The 20,200-nt window shown below is 40.6% G+C and overlaps 1 protein-coding gene across 4 annotated transcripts in view; it reads left to right on the plus strand.

The window, feature by feature from the left end:
- Positions 1-20,200, plus strand: part of ctbp2l (C-terminal binding protein 2, like) — a 98,790-nt gene that overhangs the window by 30,952 nt on the left and 47,638 nt on the right. For 2 of the 4 annotated variants that reach the window (XM_044179033.1, XM_044179032.1), the window contains one exon: positions 12,277-12,515. In XM_044179033.1, the coding sequence (XP_044034968.1) occupies positions 12,446-12,515 (70 nt within the window). In that variant the 5' untranslated portion in view covers positions 12,277-12,445. The remainder of the gene's footprint in view (positions 1-12,276; positions 12,516-20,200) is intronic. The other 2 variants (XM_044179037.1, XM_044179034.1) reach the window with 1 other exon arrangement.

The following is a 20,200-nucleotide window of genomic DNA, read 5'->3' on the forward strand; positions in this document are numbered from 1 at the left end:
AGAACGATTTAACATACAGATGGGTGACAAATTACAGGAAAGACCTGAATAAATTTGTGGAGAAACAAAACAAATGCAGATGCTTGCATACTGGAGTACTGCATGATACATCTAAGCAATTAACATCCTTTCAAGCTTGTATAAAAATGCTGAGTAGGTCCAGTTAACCTCAATTTTGGAGCAAGTGTCTTTATCCTATGATGAAACATTTCCTTCCTGATGGGAGCGGTGTCTTGCAGGAAGATGATGTCTCTGCACTGCGTCACTGAAAGGTTTGCAGTATGAAAATGATGTGAAATATGCTATGGCCTTCGCAACACCTAAAAGTTGTTTAGAGGTTAATGGTGGTGCAAAACCTTACTTATTTGTCACCCATCTGTACATATGACTCCAGTTGCATAAATATCAACAACAATTTGATGTGTGTACCTGAGTATAAGTTGGAATAGCAGCATGTATAGCTAATTGTGTAAGTAAGTGATTTAAGTTTCACACAGATTCCCCAACTTGTTTCCCCCAGGTTCAGAAAAATGCAGGAACAGCAGAAACACAGTGACGGCACAGAGATCACATTTGTTTGAGAAAATTACCACGGCTGCATGCTTGATGATCTCCAAAAAAACACTCACAAAGAAGGAAAAAGTCAATCTAGTTGTTAAATACATATTAACAGATTTCTTCCACTTCAGCATTGAGGAGATGCAGGGATTCGCTCCATCTTTGGAAAGAGTGGATGCATCCCTGCTCTAATCAATTCAGGTAGGGCAGCATTATCTGTGGAGCTGCCACCAGAGCCGCGCTGCACAATAACTCAAGGGGGGCATTTGAGAAGTGTGTGAGTTTGATCCTGTGCCAGGGTGATGAATAGCTGTTTTTTCTCTTTTGTTGGCCATCAGCACTTTTATTCCGCAGTTAATCCGCCAGGCCCACACTGTAATTTTTCACCTTGCTGTGTGATTGTATTTGTGTGTGTGTGTGTGTTTCTGTATTTTGCTGTCAATGGAAGGGCTCTTGCTCTCATATAAACACAAACACCTGCATCCGCCCCGCCCTGCTGGCATCGGAGGCTGATTTAAAGGTGTGTGTGTGCACAGATAGGATTGACATCTCGTGTAAAGTTAGTTAGGAGTGGGGGCCTTATATAACATGTCAACAGGACCCGGTGGGGGGAGACGCTTGTTACCGGGATGTGTCAGGTGTTAAAAGGATTGTCATGTTGTTAGCGATAATGCAGCTTAGCCACTTGATTTACAACACCGGTGAGGCTCTCAGCTTGGACCTCCTCCGACTGAAACCACGTCCACACCGAGCCGGCAAAATATGAAAACCCATCTTTTTCTCTCTGTTTTCCTTCTATCCACAGTAAATTGGCATTTTTCACACCCAGAAATGGATCTTTTTGCAAGTGCTCTGCAGAGTGGATAACTTTAAAAACACAGACCTCCTGCTTCAGTGAGGGTGGGGAAAATGTAGCTTTTCGAAATGTACCTAACAAGGCCAGTGTGGACGCACATTGTTTTCACTCATACAAAAGGGCATTTTTAGATTGAGTTGGCTTAGTGTGGACGCAATCTCAGTGGCCACATTTAGTTTTTTTTCCCCCAGGAATCCAGCAGCTTGTATTAGATGTCTTACAGTAGACAGGTTACAGCGCAAGTGCACAAACAAATGGTTAATGAGGCATAAGTGGAATGACCTGAAATTCTTTACGCAGCTTTACACCCCAACAGAACGTCCCCACCTCTTCCTCCCCCTTCTCTCGTTTCTCAGACCAGCTCTGGTTAGGGAGTTGGGGGTCCTTGTGGTCATATTTTAATACAAGACTGAGCACTTTGAGCCCCTCCTCAGCCTCGCGCTCGCCACATCTCTTCGTGGTGGAGGGGCTAGCATTCCTCCAGAGAGCTGTTCTACATACGGCGGACAAGGAGCACAGCTTTCGCGCAAAAGCCTGCTGAGACTCCACACCATTTATCTCTCAGCTGCAAGGTTGGGCCAGGACTAATTGACTGAGTTGTGTGTGTGCGCGTGTATATATGTTGTGTGTGTGTGTCAGTCCTAGTCCCTTGAAGCATGGCGCATTAGTAGAGCCTGAGATGATAGGATGTGGTAAAGAGAGAGAGAGAGGCCAGCCTTGTGTTGTGAGCCCATCAGAGGGGGCTTGGATACAAAGCTCTCCTGTAAAATCAGTTATTGCTCCAGCTCTCCAAAATACGACCAGTTAAACTGTGCTCAGGTAGCAGGCAAACCTCACAGCCAATGCTGCATTTAAAGGAAAATCTTTTTTCTAGTTTTGGCCATCATTTATGATAACATTGGGAATATGTTGACATCACTACAACGAAGTCCGATGGCACAAGAAACACAAGGATCAGATGATCAGGCAGGTTGTAAACAAACCAACTTCAGTTTGTGTGGAAACCAAAAGTGAGTGCACCCAAAATGTTGGTACTAAACTGTAATAACATAGGAAACTGCGTGCGCCCGCAACTACAATGAGTACGGCAAGTTGAACCAAGATAACGATCTGTAAACTGATCAACATTTACAACGGACAGCTGGGCAATAATTTTACCATTCGTCTTCTTTTTTCTTCCAAATTAGTATGGCTAACCTGGAGGTGTGTTTGAAACTGATTACCTGATCGCTCATGTTTTCTGCCTTGTCTGACTTCTTTTCAGTAATTTTGTCATGTTCCCAGATCGCAGCAATTAACTTGGTGAATACAATGTTATTGTTACCGAGGGCTCATGACCAAAACTACGAAAATTAGGCAAACTGAAATTATTATTTAAGTGTTCCTGCCTGTTTGAATCCCCATCCTCGTGTGGTGCAGCACAGACCTCGTGCTCTTTCTCTGTGTTCCTCTCACCACTCTGCTCTGGACTTTATCAACACATTGTTTAACTTGGCCTCCTCCCAATATAAGCCCAAGTACAACACGGAGTTGGCTGTCTCACCGTCCACAGGGAGTGGGCTGAGCAATGGATGTGTGTGTGTGTTAGTGGGCACATTCTGGGGGGAGTGGAAGCACCTCATTCTCCTGGACCAGGAAGCTTTGAATCATGCTGGCTCTTCCTGGAAGGACCCAGAAGGAGCCAGGCTGAGCCGGTTGGACTCAGGCAGGCTGTCTGAGCCGGAGCCTGGCCTCTCGCTGACACCAAGCTGGTGGCGAGCACAGTTCTTACCTCACCCTCACAAAGCAGGCCACGCCTTCCCTCTGCTCACCAGGTTGGCACGCTGCAGGCGTTTTCCTGTACTAGGAAGTGTTTTCAGCTTTGGCTGCGGCTGTGGCTTGCACTGATAACCTCAGCCTCTGGAACTTGAAACAAGTTTATTGATCGGATGTAAATAGCGCAAGGTGGGCTACAGTAGCTTAGATTTCAAGTGCTGCCCTGTTTGTATATTTCAACACTAAATTTTCGTTACTGATGCCACTAGTTCAACAATTCTGCATTTTGAAGGCATTCAGTTTAGCATGCTTACCAAGCTAAATATAATTGTGTCAAGCTGTCACCTGCCTACGCTGTCACAGGCTTCGTTTAGTTCATGGAAATCACACTCTCCCCTGCCTGAGGTGCTGAGGATCTGGGCATGTAAGTTGATATTAATAGTAGAGCTGGGAAGGTGCTGCAGGGTGTCCACACCTTCCTGTTTTCTCTTTCTTCGTTTTGGCCCCGTGCTGACAGATTTACCTCTGAAGGAACTCCAGCATCTGAAAGGGAAAAATGGCTTCCATTGTTCAAATGGGGCTCTAGTGGAAAGAAAACAGGGGCTTTTTTGAAGAAAATAACAAGGGGGTAATAATGGATTGCAATATCAATAGTATAAACAACCTTGTCATTGAGATTTGTGGTTGCTATTTCTGAAGGACTTTTAGAGGTTAGAGGTATTTTTTCCAGTAGAGTGTACCTTTTTGTGTGAAAGTGTAAAGTCTCGGTGAGAAGTTTGACTTTCTTTGAGGAGGTTCTCATTTCTGAGTCACTGAAGAGGCTTGCTGAGCTCTGGTGTTTGATAGGAATCAGCTGTAAGAGGGATGGATATTGCTGTGCGTTTTCCTCTTGCACACTGTCAGATAACTTTAACAGTTGTCTCTCCCCACAATTTTCCTGTCAAACTCCACTGGGAAATTAAGTCAGGAGAAGTAACTGCTGAAGTTATCCAAGTCTATCTTAAAGCAAGTGCTTCGTGTTTTTAGAGTCTTGCCACGGATTACCACAGAACTCACATTGAGACATTGCATCGGAATTCAAAGAGGTTGTAGCTTCTGCTGGGAAAGATAAATACACACTTCAGAGCTGCAGTGCATTTGACAGATCATTGAAAGATTTCATCTAAAGCTTTCCTGAATGAGATATATAATTTGGCCAAAATTACTAGTTAGATAATCTTAATCTTTCTAACTGTCCATCCAATACAAATAAAAATATCCTGCCTCTGACTGTCTGTACTTGAACTAAAAAACTCAACATTTCATCACTCAGCACAATGAGTCAAGGCACAGTTTTTCCCAAAAGATGCAACACTGTCCAAATATTTTTGGAATTTATTCCATCTGATGATTGATAAAATCCCTTCGGTTTCAGTGTGGTTTCTGTATTTTCGCCACATACTGAAAATGTGGTTAGATTGGCTGTAAAAGATTGTTGTACAGTATGAGGATTTATGGTTACATAATACAATTCAAACAGATCCAAATCAAAAGACTATTCCCATCTAATCCTACCTCATTTTAATCTTTGGAGCTTTAAACTGAGTCATATTATTTTAGTGTTATGTTCAAAACCACAGCAGCTGTTGAAGATTTTTCATCATAATTACAAGACAAATGTTGAAATTAACTCTAGAAAGTGCTCAGAATGCATACCTGTGCTAAGCCTGAACAATCCTCTACATCTGTTTTTATGTTCACAAGTTTGTGATCTGCATCAGAATAAACATAGTGATAAACAATTGAAGAATTCATTCATTCATGAGCAAATAACATTGTAAATAACATTGTATAAATAATAAAATTGTTTCCTGACAAATAAATTATAAAAATAAAAAAAACTAATCACTGGTTGGTTGGTCTATGGCGAACCTTGCACCAAATTTCACTCAGATCTCACCTCCTTGGTTTGAAGTGATTATCATCAATCAAAGGAGATATATTTAAAAAATGGCAAGTGCTTTTGTTATTTGAATCATGTGTTTACCCTGCATTCAGACATGTGTGGCTAAAAACTGAGTCAAAGTGTCAGTGACTTTATTTGAAATTCAAAAAAGAAAATGCTTAGTGTCTTACTTTTTTCCTTCTATGTCTCTATGTTGCGTTAAATTAGGTGTTATTTTAGATGATGGTTGAACTTTTTGACCTACAGTTTGCAGTGCGCTTCAGCTGCAAATGTCTTCACATACTGCAGGGTCACTCTGCTTTAATAAGTCAAAAAGCCCTGTCTCATCAGCACAGTTGATCTGTTTGAATAACTCTCAGAATTGACGTTTTTCTTCCCCGAGGATAGCAAAACAGCCAGGTGAGAAATACAACCATGCCTTGTTAAGGTTCTGATGTGGACTGAAAACATGTTGAGTATGGATTTTCTGGATTTATCCATCACTTTCAGTTTCATTGAGAAAGTGTCGGCCTACATTAAACTGTTCACCTCAGTATTGGGAGTTAACTGACGTGTGTAGAAATGTATTGCTGTTAGATATCTCCCCTAAATGTCAGAACCTGCACTGTGAAGCATCAGAACAAGAGTCTCCCCTTCAGCAGTGAGCCTGAGGCTTCACTAGCACTTCCTCACATCCTTAGAAAGTAGAGTCTTAGTGGAGCAGACCCGTAGGCTTAATGTCAGCAAATTAATTATGGATTCACCCAATTAGTTCACAAACTACACTGTGTTCAAGGGAAAATGATCATTCCCCCAAATGACTTGTCTGTTCAGTCTTTTCCCCAGTGTGCATTGTGCCCCTCTCAGAACTGTGTGTGTGTGTGTGTGTGTGCCTGTGTGAAGCGACAGACAGCAGGCAGGTAGCCTGACCTTTTTAATTATTCAATCTCTCTAACTCATCCACTGACGCTCTCTTAGCCGGCTCCCTCTCTGTCTCCAGTTTGGCTTTTGAGCAATCTCCCTCCTGTCCAAACATATTTCCATCTGTCTTAAATAAAAGGAAACAGCTTCTCTGCTCTGTTCTTAAGGCTCTTCCAAATCACACTGATCTGTGTCAACACATGAAGTGATACTGTAATGACTCTTTGGACTGTGCGAGATTGCCTCACATCAGGAAGCCCCCTCCCCCCCAAGTGTCTAATAAAGTAAGTAATCACTGCTTTCTAATGAGAGTCTGTCAGGGGCGGTGCTCGTCGGTTTACCAAACTAAATTATTTTCTTATTTCGGCAAAGTCAATTAATCACATCGGAGACAATTCTGTTAGTGTATGCCTCTCAATAGGAAGATGGATTACAACAACAGTGGTGTCATCATTAAATTTCATCGCATTACAAGTAGATGCTGTTGCAAATGAATTCAATTTGACTTTTGGTTTTTCACATTCTCTCGTTCGTGGTTAACGTCATAATGCTGGGTGGAGACTGAAACCAGGACTGCAACTAATGATTATTTTCATTACTGATAAATCTATAGAGTTTTCTGATGAATTGAGGAATTGTTTAGTCAATAAAATGTCAAAATATAAGGTAAATGCCCAGCAAGTTCACAGAGCCCAAAGTGGCATCTTTAAATTGCTTGTTTTGTCTGTATAACAGTTAAAAACTGAAAGATTTAAAACATTTTTATGATATAAAACCTCATAATTGAGATGGTGTAACCAATGAATGTATTATATTTTTTTATTCATAAATGACAAATGATTAATCTATCACAGATATTGTTCTTATTTAGTCAAATAGCAGAAAATGAATCAGTTAATGAGCTAACCTTTTGGGAAATTACCTCCTCCATACCAGCTTGGTTACCTCCCAATTGATTGACTTGTCCTGCCTATATCAACAAAACATCATGTCATGTTGGGCGATATGGCCAAAATCTAATATCACAGTTTATGTAATTTTATATCACGGTAATGGTATAAATCAAGATACAGTAATTATGTAAATTCAATTCAGAAATAGTTTTAAATAACCATACTGTACTTCATCACATTTGATTATTTTCTCCTCCTCCATGTTTTCTTTCTTTGCGGTGGTTGGCAAACCAGCTTAGAGGTGCATTACTGCCACCAACTGTCGCTCTCACGTCACGTGAGAGCATGGTAAGCAGTCCTGCTGCCTAAATCCCGTTACCTGGCGAGTCAGCTGGATTCGCGAGATCAAAAGGGAATCACAAGATCATGCAAGAATCTGGCCCTGATTTGCTACATAGTTTTCCCCCAATATATAGCAGAGACACTAAGGGATAGCTCCCACGGTGGAACGGTATTGCCAAATCTCTACTGGTGGACACATTTCTACCATTGCATGGTGTATACCATCATATCACCCACCCTAGTGTCATGTGTGTATATTCAAACTTAGATAGACCACTTACCTGAGTGCCAGGTCAGGAATTTGATTGGTCTGAATTAAACTTGTTCATTGCCACATATGAAAACCTTTAAAAAAACCAAAAACAAAACTTATCCTACTCAGAAGACCTTTATAAAGTGTTCTTGGAGTATCCTGATGACAGTCACAGGCAGAAAGACATTTCTGGTCAGTAGAACTTTAATACTTCAAAACAGTCCAAAATCCAAAGGTATTCAGTGTACAAATTTATTCAATGTACAAATTTATTTCAAATTTTTATTTGAGGTTAAACCCCTTGAGATGCACCATCTCATTATCAAGGTGGTCCACAGGCACAAAAACCTGAAAATTAACAGACATTTAAACAAAAAATAATTACATAAATAATAGGGATGATAATAAATTAAACAATCCAAACGACACAAAACAATCAACATAGTAACATCAACAAGAACATAACACATACAGGCTCCCCCACAATCCCAAACCTCACACACTAGCATTTTTGCTTGATGTTTTTGCTTGAGAAAACTTAAAAGAATAGTTTGACATTTTGGGAAATACACTTATTTGCTTTCTTGTCGAGAGTTGGATAAGAAGATGGATACCACACTCATGTCTGTACAGTAAATATGAAGCTACTGCCAGGAGCTAGCTTAGCTTAGCATAAAGACTGGAAGCTAGCCTGACTCTTTCTAAAAGTCACAAAATCCAACATCTATAAAGCTCACTAATTAACACGTTACATCTCATTTACATGTGCTTTCTTTCTTGGATTTTGTCGCTCCTCCAGTCTTTATGCTAAGCTAAGCTAACCGTCTCCTGGCTCCAGCTTCATGTCTAATGGACAGATATGAGAGTGGAATCGATCATCTCATCTAACTCTTGACAAAAAAGCAAGCGTATTGCCCAAAATGTCTTCCTTTAATGGTTTATGGATTAGCAATTTGAGGTTGGTTAATTTCCTGCCAATTTTCCTCATCATCTCAGCGCTAACTGAAACCACTCCTTTGTGTGTACTTGTCTCTATCTATTGTGCTGTATTAAACTCCTGCAACTGACTGACTGCCCTTCCCCTCCTCTGACAGTACTCGGACAGTGATCTCTGTGTGTTGCTGACATTGAGCAGAGTTTGTAGACTGTGATTGTGCTCACAGCGAAGCTGTCCTTGGGAGACGGCCGTAACAGATATGGATTCCTACATTTAATGTCTTAGCCTCTCGCGCGCAAATGTTTCTCTTTCAATGAGCTGTGGCCCTGCAGGCAGGGAGTTTTATCGATCATCTGACTTTTAATGGCTCTTAAATATTAAGATTCATGTATATGACCTTTGTGTTTGGATTGAGAGTGCAAAATCCCTGCCTAAATACCCTTTCAGGGCCTGCTGACTGCACTGCCGGTTTTGTTTCAGTTGAACAATGGAGAAATGGTGCCCAGTTTCTCCTTTTTAATAAAAGTATGGGGGTCATGCTTGGCTGTATTTTAGAAAGTCATGGAGGGAGTTTTTTCCTAAGTTTTGGGATAGCTCTCTACTTGTAGCTGGCTGAGGAAATGAGTGCAGCAGAAAAGGAGGGGAAGAGAAAAGGGGATACGAATTGGGGAAGGTTTGTGGGTCTTGTTATCCTCCCTGTCACTCTCACTCTTTATGTCACACGCACACACACACGCATGTTTGTTTCACTATCCCCGTGGGGGACAGTCATTGACATAATGCTTTCCCTAGCCCCTTACCCTAACCTTAACCATCACAACTAAATGCCTAACCTTAACCCTTACCTTAACCCTAACCTTAACCTAATTGTAACCTGTACCCTCAAACCAAGTCTTAATCCTCAAAAAGCAGTCTCTACCCATGGGGACCTCAATTTTTGTCCCCACGGTGACACAAGTCCCCATGGACAGCCCCGGAAGAGGGCCCTGTGATTGATGACTGTGCTAGAGACCTCAGAGGCAGCAGCACTCCAGAGAGATGGACAGATGAGAAGGAAGGAGGAGGGACATGAAATGAATCAAGTAACAGGGTGAGGCCTTCCAGCAGCCCGTTAACTTACTGGAGTGCTGCCTTGTTATAAAGACACCCTGGAAGTGACCTGCTCTGTGTAGCTTCCTCACGTCAAAATAGCTCTTTTCTGATTACAGAAAACACTGTAGACCCATAGATGTCTTATGAAAAGGCAGTGAAAGGTACTGTTTTCTTAGAAACAAACCAAAGATATGTTTGCAAAGAATATTTTAAATTGTGTAAGGCTGCAACTAACGATTATACACAATTGATTAATGTGGCAATTATTCTCTTTCTGGCAATTGATTGTTTGGTCTATAAAACATCAGAAAATAGTGAAAAATGCATCACAATTTCCCAAAGCCAATGGTGATGTCATCAATCCAACCAACACTCCATTTGATAAGCTGGAACTATCAAATGCTTTGCATTTTTGCTTGAAAAATAACTTATTAACGATTAATTGATTATCAAAATAGTTGCAGATTGATCTTCTATCGATTGCCTAATAGATCAGTCAACTAATTCTAGCCACCTACTGTGCCGGCAGGACTGTGTTATCGCCGCCTGTGTGCGTGCATGTGCGTTTACAATAAACACAAAATGGGGACCCACTTGTAAAAACATTGCTGTATAAATGTATGTGTAAATATATTTGTCGTCTAATAAAAATATTTTGACTTGACACAAATTAATTGTCTTGATTACATAGCCCTGTTGCTAATGTTGGATTTTACACAGAGCCATTCCTAAAACTGAGATTGTAAATGCTTTTGGTGTCAAACGCTGCACATTAAGAGCAGAGGCTTCTTTTCTAAACATTTTGTTCTGATGTTCAACAAGAAAGAAATCCAGTGTTGAAAAGACAGAGGTGTTATCTAACACTATTTCAAACTACATTTCTTACCTGCTCAAGATTTACAAGCTTCGATTTGTCTCAGAACTTAAACGCTTGTCTGGATGTCTAAATTTGGTCTTATGTTGTGCAGTGCTTCACTTTACTCCACATGTTGACTCCACAAAATGTCAACAATGGCAATGTCAACAATCATGGACACCCCCTCCCAAGTGTGCGCATATACACCCACCTTTCACTGAAAGCAACAATGTCGTGCCCCTTTATGGGGGTTGTCAAAAAGGCATTCATGGAAACATGAAATCATTAACTGTAGTGGAAATAGACAAGGCAGGTTGAGAGAGAAAATAACCTACAGTAACAGAAATATGTGTGAGAACATCTATTGTCTGTACAACAATTCCTCAAGGTGCTGTATACTGCTCTGTGTACCTCCCAGTGTGATGGGTCTGTATAGTCCTGTATGTGTAGACATGTCCTGATACATGTCACATTTCACAACCACCCACACCAGCCCTGAGCTTCAGACCTGACCAGCCAATTTTGACAAATTACACTGACGACTGAGGAGAGGGCAGACTCACGTCCACACCACCCTGAGTCCTCACAGATAACGATGGAGGGTGCCGTTTGTTGTTGAACTCTTTACCTTCTTGTCTTACTTCCCCTTTCTTTCTTCTAAATTTAGACTACAAAGGACTGATGAAGACTTCAAGTAATGACTTTGCCCTGATGCTTTCTGGCAGAAAGAGATGTTTTCATGGTCTCAGCACTTTCTGAGAGGAGAGGCGCCTCTTGCTCTGGTCCTGGACAAGCATCATGTGGAATTTGAATTTTCGGGGCAACATTTAATCCCTGTTGTGTTGCAATAACTTTACTCTAATTCACTAAGATGAAGATCCTCGCTGTGCTCTCTATGTACTGCCAGTGAAACGTACGTCCTCTTTGTTTTCTCTCCAACAAAGATGCATTTGTACTTGCCTGCATGTCTCTCTGTGATACTGAATTGAAGGCTTTGTTGTAGCCTGCTCAAATTTCTAAACTTCTGTAAAACTGATATAATCTTTAATAGCAAGTATGACTACAATTATCAGTTCAAATCTTGGTCAAAATAACTCCACTTGCTAGAAATATATATATATTTTGCTCTGTCTTTGCATTAGAAGTTGTATTTTTGAAGTTGGAAAAGTTGTGAGCTCAGAGGAGAAATAGGGATGTAATGATTTCACACTGTATTCTGTGGAAGTGGAAGTGAGAGTGTTCTCCCCTCTGAGTAGATTTTAACTACCCTCTATTGGCCTGAATGTGTCATTACATGACAGTCTGTCAACCTTCAGGTGCAGCACATCAACTCAACAGCTTCATTTTGTCAAATGATGAATCTCTCCTTGCAAGTTCTTTCAGTTTCTTTCACATTTGCTTAGATCAACTGTTGTCAGATGAATAAGTATTTCTGTGCTTGCTTTGTTTATGAATGTCTGAGTCAACATACCTCCAATGTCATCATCATCAATAAGGAACGTGACAAGTGACAAGTTAGATGGATCTTCAGATGAGTGTTTGTCAGTGAAAGAACACTTCAAAAAGGAGAAAAGTGGAGCTTTTAGAGCATAAAAGCTTTGTCACTTTTTAGAGCAAATGGGGCACTTTGTCACCAACAGTATCTGTGTAAATGTGTGTGTGAGAATGTGTGTGTGTGATTCACTGATTTTCTGTATATCTATCGCCTGCAGCTTCCCTGGCTCTTTGTGAGCAAGAGGCTGAGTGACTTTATAGTCAAGGATTCTTTAATGCCTTCCCGTGTCACAGAGTTTTTTTGTGCTTGTACATCAATAATGTGTGCCTATACAGTATGTGTGTGTACCAGTGTTGTGTTTAACCAGGTTTTTCTGTTTGTGCCTTTCATGCAGGTGTATGTGCCGAGGCGGTATGCCCCGGGGAATAGTAGTGACAGTGCACTAGCAGTGTGAACCTTGTCAGTATTTGTGGCTGAGGAGGAGAGGTACCCTGCCGTGCCGTGCCGTGCCGTGCCGAGCCGTGCCGAGCCGTGCCGTCCTGTGCCGTGCTGTGTTTGACGCCATGTCCCTGACTGACAAACACAAAGTGAAGAGGCAGCGGCTGGACCGGATCTGCGAAGGTAAAGTCAGATGTATGTGTCTGTCCTAAACTTGTTTCACTTGTTTTATCTGCACTTCCCCAACAAACACTGTACTTCCAAGTGCCTTTTTCAGTGCAAGTTGGGCTGCAGAATTGATAACATCGTATTTACAATCACGATTTTGGATTTCACAGTTAATTAAATTTGATCTGGGTGTGTGATACTGATGCTTTGTGTTTCGAGCTCCAGTGCATCAAATCAAGTGCCCTTTTCACTGGTAAATTGTCTGATAAACTGTAGGATTATTATGAATAGAACAGTAATTGTAGTTGTTGATGTTTTTTTGTCTGTTTAAATGTCCAAATGCATTAAATATATTTAATTAAATCAATAATTGTCAATAAATAATCATGGTCTTAGTAGTGAGCAGAATAATTTTGATTATCATTTGAGCAGTAATCCATTAAGCACTAATTTGGTGATTTATATGTGAAAAATCACATAGATATCTAGGTTTAAACTGAGCATTTTTAGAGCTCTACGTTACATCATAGCTATTGTTTTAGCAGCCTTTCAATTAGTGTATTTTAATTAATGTTTTATTTTAATGTGAAGCAAGTCCTTAACTACATGTGGAAATATATAGTAATTTAAATGATGTTGAAACAATGGTTATAGGTAATCCAGATGATGAAAAAATCAGTTTTAACCTGAACATCTACTTTTAACCTGCAAATCACCAAAACCATGCCTACTGTGACTATACAAGTAATATATTGCGTTATTTTGAAAAAGAAATACTCACTATACTTGCTTTATTTTTTTAAATTTCCCACACTGACACTGCTTCGGAGTTATACATCCCCTAGCCAACCATCCTTACTGTTATTAGCATAACCGTAAGACCTATTGGTGATCAATACCTATTGATTGCTATAATTTTCTCCTGGCACACAGCACATGTCGACAATACTACAGTAACCAGTGTATAAATGTTGACCTCAGCAGCAAAGTCGTCTGGCAGATGTAAATGAGATTATTGCTTTACTCTGACCTGTATGTGAGCCGCTGTAGTTTGTGTAGGTGACTGGGAGAATCTCTAAATATCTGAACTCAAGTTAGATTACCGCAGGGGATTGAAAGGTTTCTATCCTGTCACGGCAGTTTGGAAGCAGCCAATTTTACCCCATGAACTGCAGTGATTATCAGGCTTTAGATTGTGGATTAGAGAGCGGTGGTGTTGTATTGAAGGGCCTGAACATAGAATAGGAGCCCCCTGCCGTGCACATAGCCACAAAGTCATCCCAGGCAACAAGGAATATGAGCCTCTGTGTGGGTGTATAAACTGTGTCTGAAGCCTTGTGGATGTGCATTTTTAAACCCACTTGTTTGACTTTTCCCAGCGTGTGTGTGCATATGTGTATGTATGTGTGTGTGTGTGTGTGTGTGTGTCTGTCAGACTGTGTCCTGAGGTAAAATCATCTCCTCTCTGCTGTCTGGGTCCCCGAGAGGCTTGTTAAGCTGCTGGGCCCTCCTGGAGCCAACGCAGGGAGAGGCAGACATGACTGCAGTGCTGGAAAATGAAGCTAGACGCACCATTACCCCCAGTGCCAGCATATTTGTTTTGCAGCATGATGTAAGCACCTCAGTGTTATGCACATGAAATGAAGGACATATGCCGCACATCCTGTAAAAGCCCATTGTTATGCCTAAGAAACCCAATCCTAGTTTTTGGTCCCTGCCACTACTGTAGAAAAGTGATTATGTTGAATTTTTGATCCAAAGTAGTAGCTTGTAGCATTTGGAAATGCATTAGGAGAATACATTACAGTACAATGTAAATGTCAATACTGAAATTATTCTTAAAGGCGACCAGGGCCGTTGTCAGATTTTTAGAAATTGTCAAAAAACACCAAAAGAAACTCTTCCCTCAGCACCTAATCTTCCCACATTTTATTTATTCAGTTAACTTTTCAATTATATCTCCTACAAATTTTATCTCCCTACTTGACGGTTTAGATGCTATTTCAGATCTTTGTCTGCACTTCCAGGTATGTAATCCTGGTGTAGAACACTAAATTTGCCTAGAAACTGTCAAATCTTAAGTAATTTAATTGAAAGTCAATCTGAAACCAACTTAAAGGAGTATTTTGACATTTAGGAAATATGCTCATTTGCTTTCTTGCCGAGAGTTAGATGAGAAGATTGATACCACTCTCATGTCTGTAAGGTAAATATGAAGCTACCACCAGCAGACGCCTAGCTTAGCTTAGCACAAAGACTGGAAGCAGCTAGCCTAGTTTTGTCCAAAGATCAGCCTACCACCACATCTAAAGCTCATGGCCATTTTTTGGCCAGGACCAGTTGCCAGGCAACCAGCAGGGACTTCAGGAAGTTACTGTTCCCGCCAAAAAATTGTTCATTATATAATGCCCTGTAAAATGCTGAATTATCATTTTTACACTTTTGTATGGATTAAATAAACAAGATAAGACATGTTAATTAATGAGCTTTAGAGGTTCTTGTATTATTGTATTGTATTAAGAGTGCAGATTTTGTTACCTTTTGGACAGAGTCATGCTGGCTGTTTCCCCTGTTTCCAGTCTTTATGCTAGGCTAAATTAGCCAGCTGCTGGAAGTAGCTTTACATTTAGTGTACAGACATGTAAATGTTATTAATGTTATTACTCTTGGCATGAAAGCAAATAAGCATATTTCCTAAAATGTAGAACTTTTCCTTTTTAAATTATTCATTTTTATAAGTTTGTGATTACAAATTACATAGTCATTTGAACAGCAGAATTTTGTACAACCATAACATGACAAGATTATATCATGGCCATAGTCCACTGAAAATCAGTAAACGAAAATATTGAATAATTGTCCATCCCTAAAGGCGAGTCATAAAAACACGCCATATTTCATATCACAGGTGGATCATTCATTGGTGGAAATCCTTCCTGATTAGAGTTGCAGTCCATATCCAGCTGTTGCATTCATGTGAATCAGACAGCTGAGGTAGTTAGTCATTCCTGAGGGAACAACAGTTAGTCTGCTCTGCTGGGCACAAGCTCAAAGCCCACAGGAGACACACAGAGAGACGGTAACAGGTGTTGCTGTGATGCATGCAGAGCTACCTTGTGGTGAGCGTACCTGCCGACGTTCCTTCTTACACACACACACACAAACAAACACACACGCACTCACAGAAACACACACACACACAAGCTCTCCAGATGGCTATCATACAGGATCAGTGAATCAGTCTTCTGGCGGCCATTGTGAGGGCGTAAAGGAAAAAAACAGCTTGTGATTTGTGATTTGTTCATGAGCCAATGACCAGGCAAAGTTGTCCCACTGATAGAATGTTGCGGCATGATAAGGCTGCCATGGCGATTGTGTCCACGCAAGGAGAAAACACACATGAAGCAAGGCTCTGCTTTTTGTTTCACATACAGGTAAAATCCTCACAGGGCTTATTTGGCTACTGTCGGGAGTAACACATCTTAATCCAGGTTCACACTTCAACTAAGCCCACAGTTGGCAAAAAGATACAGACCAGATGAAGCCGTGATTCGTGCTGTCTCTCCTCAGTTTCTTTCAAGTGAAAATCTGGAGCGTTCTCTTTCAAAAACGTCTGCTGAGACCACACTCTCTCTGCACTGTCCAACAGAGCCTTCGCCTTTGTTTCTATTGTTTTCCAGACACTAAAAAAAACCAACCCCTGTTCTCTAAGATAGTTTCCAATGCAATACAAGGTGTAAATTAAATTTTTTTATATTATACCTTTGCCTGTATTGTTCATTCTGGCAGTTTTACATTGGCATTTATGGCAGTGGGATCAGAAATGCAGTATCTAAGGAAACCCGGTGGGTAGATGACAAGGCTGATTAAGCCATTAAAGTCCTTGATATGTATTTAGCATAATCTGGCCTGTCTGCAAATAAGGTGGCAGGGAGCTGGTTGCGACTGTTTTTATCAAAAGCTGCTAGTTAGCTCAATCAAAGCAGCTGCTGGGAAGCATCAGCTTTAATTCAGTTTTATGAGGAATAGAGAGGAGCTCTCTCTCTCTCTCTCTCTCTCTCTCTCTCTCTCTCTCTCTCTCTCTCTCTCTCTCTCTCTCTCTCTCTCTCTCTCTCTCTCTCTCTCTCTCTCAGGGGTGAAGAGATTCATTTCTGTCATCTGAAGAGATGAGGAGTGATCTGCCATGACCTATGTTCCTCCCAGCCTCAGGTCCTTTCATGTTCACAGCTAAATTTGAGCTGAACCAATGTTTATCATTCTGAAGCAACTGGGCCGAGTGGCTGGGAGGGAGGGCAGTTCTTCTTCTTTTTTTTTTTTTTTCGTTGCTAAGATTGTTGTTTTGCTTGTAGACTGCAATACTCTTTCCCTTCTGGGTTAGATTAGAGCTGCTCTAATCTAGTCAGATAATGTTTTAATCAACATCTGCATTTTATTCATGTTGTGTTACATGATGACACTTTATGGTTGCATAATTAGGAATATAATTTATCCATATTAGTTGCTGAACAAAACACACAAGTAGATCAGTAGCCAACTGTCCTTTCTAGTCATGATCATATTTGCTTATAACATATATATATATATATATATATATATATATATATATATATATATATATATATATATATATATATATATATATATATATATATATATATATATTTTGTGTGTGTTAATTTATGTTTTGTAAACTGGCATGGAGTTACAGCAATTGAGGATAAATAATATGATCTCATATTGATTAATTGACTGTAAATCTAAACATGCAGCTGTTAGGCTATTTTTAGAGAGAGAGAGAAAATGAGAATGTAACAACACAGATGGGGAAAACTTGAGTAGTACATGATATCTGATGGCGACATGCTTTGTGGTCCTTTATTTAACAGGTTGTTATTTGATGATGCTTGTTTCATATACAGTTAGGTGTCCATTCTTTTGCAACTACCAGTGTCTCTTCTGTCTGTGCTTTGTTTGTTTTTGTACCTTGCACAAGTGAGTGGTTCATTAATACTTGTGAAAATAAAGGCTGGGTATCAAACCTTTAATCTTTTTGAGTACCGACTGCAATGCATCCGTAGCATCGAGGATTAGAAACTCATGTGTGGAATGCTGACATTGAACACTTATTCAGATTTTTATATATTTGATTAGAGGCAGTATTTACTCATCTGAATCAGGAAATCAGAAAACTATTTCAGAAAAGTATTTTCTGTGGGTGTTTTATTAGGATCTTGTACAGCTGCTTGGGTTAAGACAACATTAAACACTGATGAATAAGTAGTTGGGCTTATTTTGTTACATGAAAAAGAGACAATAAAATAGTGTCCACGTTTTGTAAAAATAAAAAGTGTGAGCGGGCATTCTGACCTTTTGTAAACCTAAATACATTAACAGGAAATGTACATAAATGCCATACATTTACCCTCCACTACATCTCTGCTTATAACCACAGTTTAGTTGAACATATTGTTAGTGTTCTTATGTTTAACTAGACTCCATATCTTTTTTTCATCAGTGATGTGGAGGCAAATTACATTTTCTGTTCTATCCTTTCTTCTCTCTCTCACTCTCCTTCCCTCCCTCTTCTCTCACTCAGCTGCACACTCCTCATCTCTCCAAAAAGCAAGCGGGCTGTCGTCTCTCCCTTCTGTCTGCCCCATCTGTGATGCAGTATGGGCCACTGGCTTGATAATGATAGGCAGGCGGAGCGCGGGGCTGCGCACGAGGCAGAGGGAATAAACCAACACGCTAAAATGGAAGACAAAACTTTAATCACTTGCCTCACCAAGTCTACCAGAGGTCTCGCCTTGCTGATAAAAGGTTTGCAGTAGTGTCTCTCGCTCTGCCCCACATTCCTCCCACCCGTGCAAATGTGTGACATGCTGTGTCATACACTGCTGAGATGCGAGGTGGTAAAGAGGCGTAGGACAGCAGATGTGAACCCTCCAAAAGCCATCGGACCAGAATTGGTACCATGTGTTTTTCTTTCCTCATCTCCCCTCCTTCCTCTCTGTACTTGTGTTAGAGCAAGAAAAGGCCCAGAGGCTCGTTAAAACTTTAATATACTGTACAATCACAGTAATTGAGTATAATTTTCAAGTTCTTCCAGTCATGGTTTTAATTTATGAAGTCCCTATGAAAGTTTAATGGATCAGCAGTTGTAGAGTTGCAGCTATCTAAATCATTCTGCAGCTATCTCTGCCTGCGCTGCCTGCCAAGTCCTGCCGTTAGCGTCCTGTGCCCTAGAAAGATGGCCAGATTGCTCCAAAGACATGACTGTTGCTGGACGTCTGTTCAACACATTGTACCTAGAGGTCTTTCACAGAGCCGTATGATTGGCTGTGAGCTAGTAAACCGAGTGTTGGCATCAATTCCTATGCTATTCACCAAATATCCACTGTGTAAGTTTGAGGTTTCTTTTCCTCTATTGTATTATTCATGCTAGCAAGCACAGGGTCCCTGTTGCTTGATGAGTGTAATATAGCATGCTCACTTAATTATGGAGCAGCTCTCATGAGAGGCATATCAGAGAATGTCGACAAGATGAATATGGTACCCCAGCTTTTCTTGCTTATGAATTGTGGGAAATGCAGCAATTTGCATGGAAGGAGATATGATATGTTTCGGTTTTAGCAACACTAACCTAGACTGTACTTGAGATGTTTATTATTGTTATTAATATTTTGTCAGGAAGCGGGGATCTGAGTGACACACGGCCCTTGAAGGGGCTTATTAAAAGAAGTTATTGTCGGCAATTGCCGTAGAGAGATACAACACAGTGATTAATGGTGTGTTTTACAGCTGACAAAAAAGCGCACGGAGACTCAGACCTGGGAGGACAGCCCTGAGAAATCACTGCAAGGAAATTGCTAGGTATGCTTTACCTCTAATGAAAGAAACCATCCTTCAGATGTGCATCATCCTGGACTGCTAAGGGCCAAAGGGAAAACGAAACTGTTCTGATTTATTTTTTTGACCTACTTCATTTTCTCCAATTCGGATGTTCCATAATGATTTTTGTTTTTGATATTATATCATGATTGCATCACTTAAGCTCTAAAACGAAAACAAGCTTGTTATAGCATTTCCCTCTGTGACTTGACAGGTAGTGGGACAACATAAAGAGACAGAGTACTGTAGCAGTCTTTTGTCACTTCTAAACAGTAATAAATTTAGCCCATCTCAGTCACGCTGTCTCTGTGTCTCAGCTTCAGGAGCATCCAGATGATGTCAGGTGGCGACTTGATGCAAAAAGTCTTCCTTTAAACCCCGGTTGCCTATTTCAAACAGAAATAAAGCACAGAATAGAAACAGGCTTGTAGCCATCTAGTTGTTACAGTCCAGTGCAGTCCAATCATATCCCCTTTCCTCCTGCCTTGTCTTATCCCACGCTGTCTGTCTTAGAGTTGAAGTCAAAGCTGGCAGCCTCCCGCGTTATCAGCTTTTTTCCCATCACACATTTATCAAAGCTCCCTTTTCTTCTCCTCCTGTCGCTTTCTTTTGTTTGCATTGCTCTTGTCACAGCAAGTAAACACCAGCAGTTATCGCTCTGATGCCAACATATCAGATAAGCCACATCTGCTCTGTTGTACATCTGGTGTATGTAGTAGCAAAGTGCGAGCTCTGTGAGGGGAAAGAGTCAACTGTTAAGGGTGTAGTTCATGCTGATTCATTTTGTGAATCAAAATTTTGTGAAGCAAGCATTACATGGC

Source organism: Siniperca chuatsi, linkage group LG20, assembly GCF_020085105.1.
Source record: "Siniperca chuatsi isolate FFG_IHB_CAS linkage group LG20, ASM2008510v1, whole genome shotgun sequence".
NCBI lineage: Eukaryota > Metazoa > Chordata > Actinopteri > Centrarchiformes > Sinipercidae > Siniperca > Siniperca chuatsi.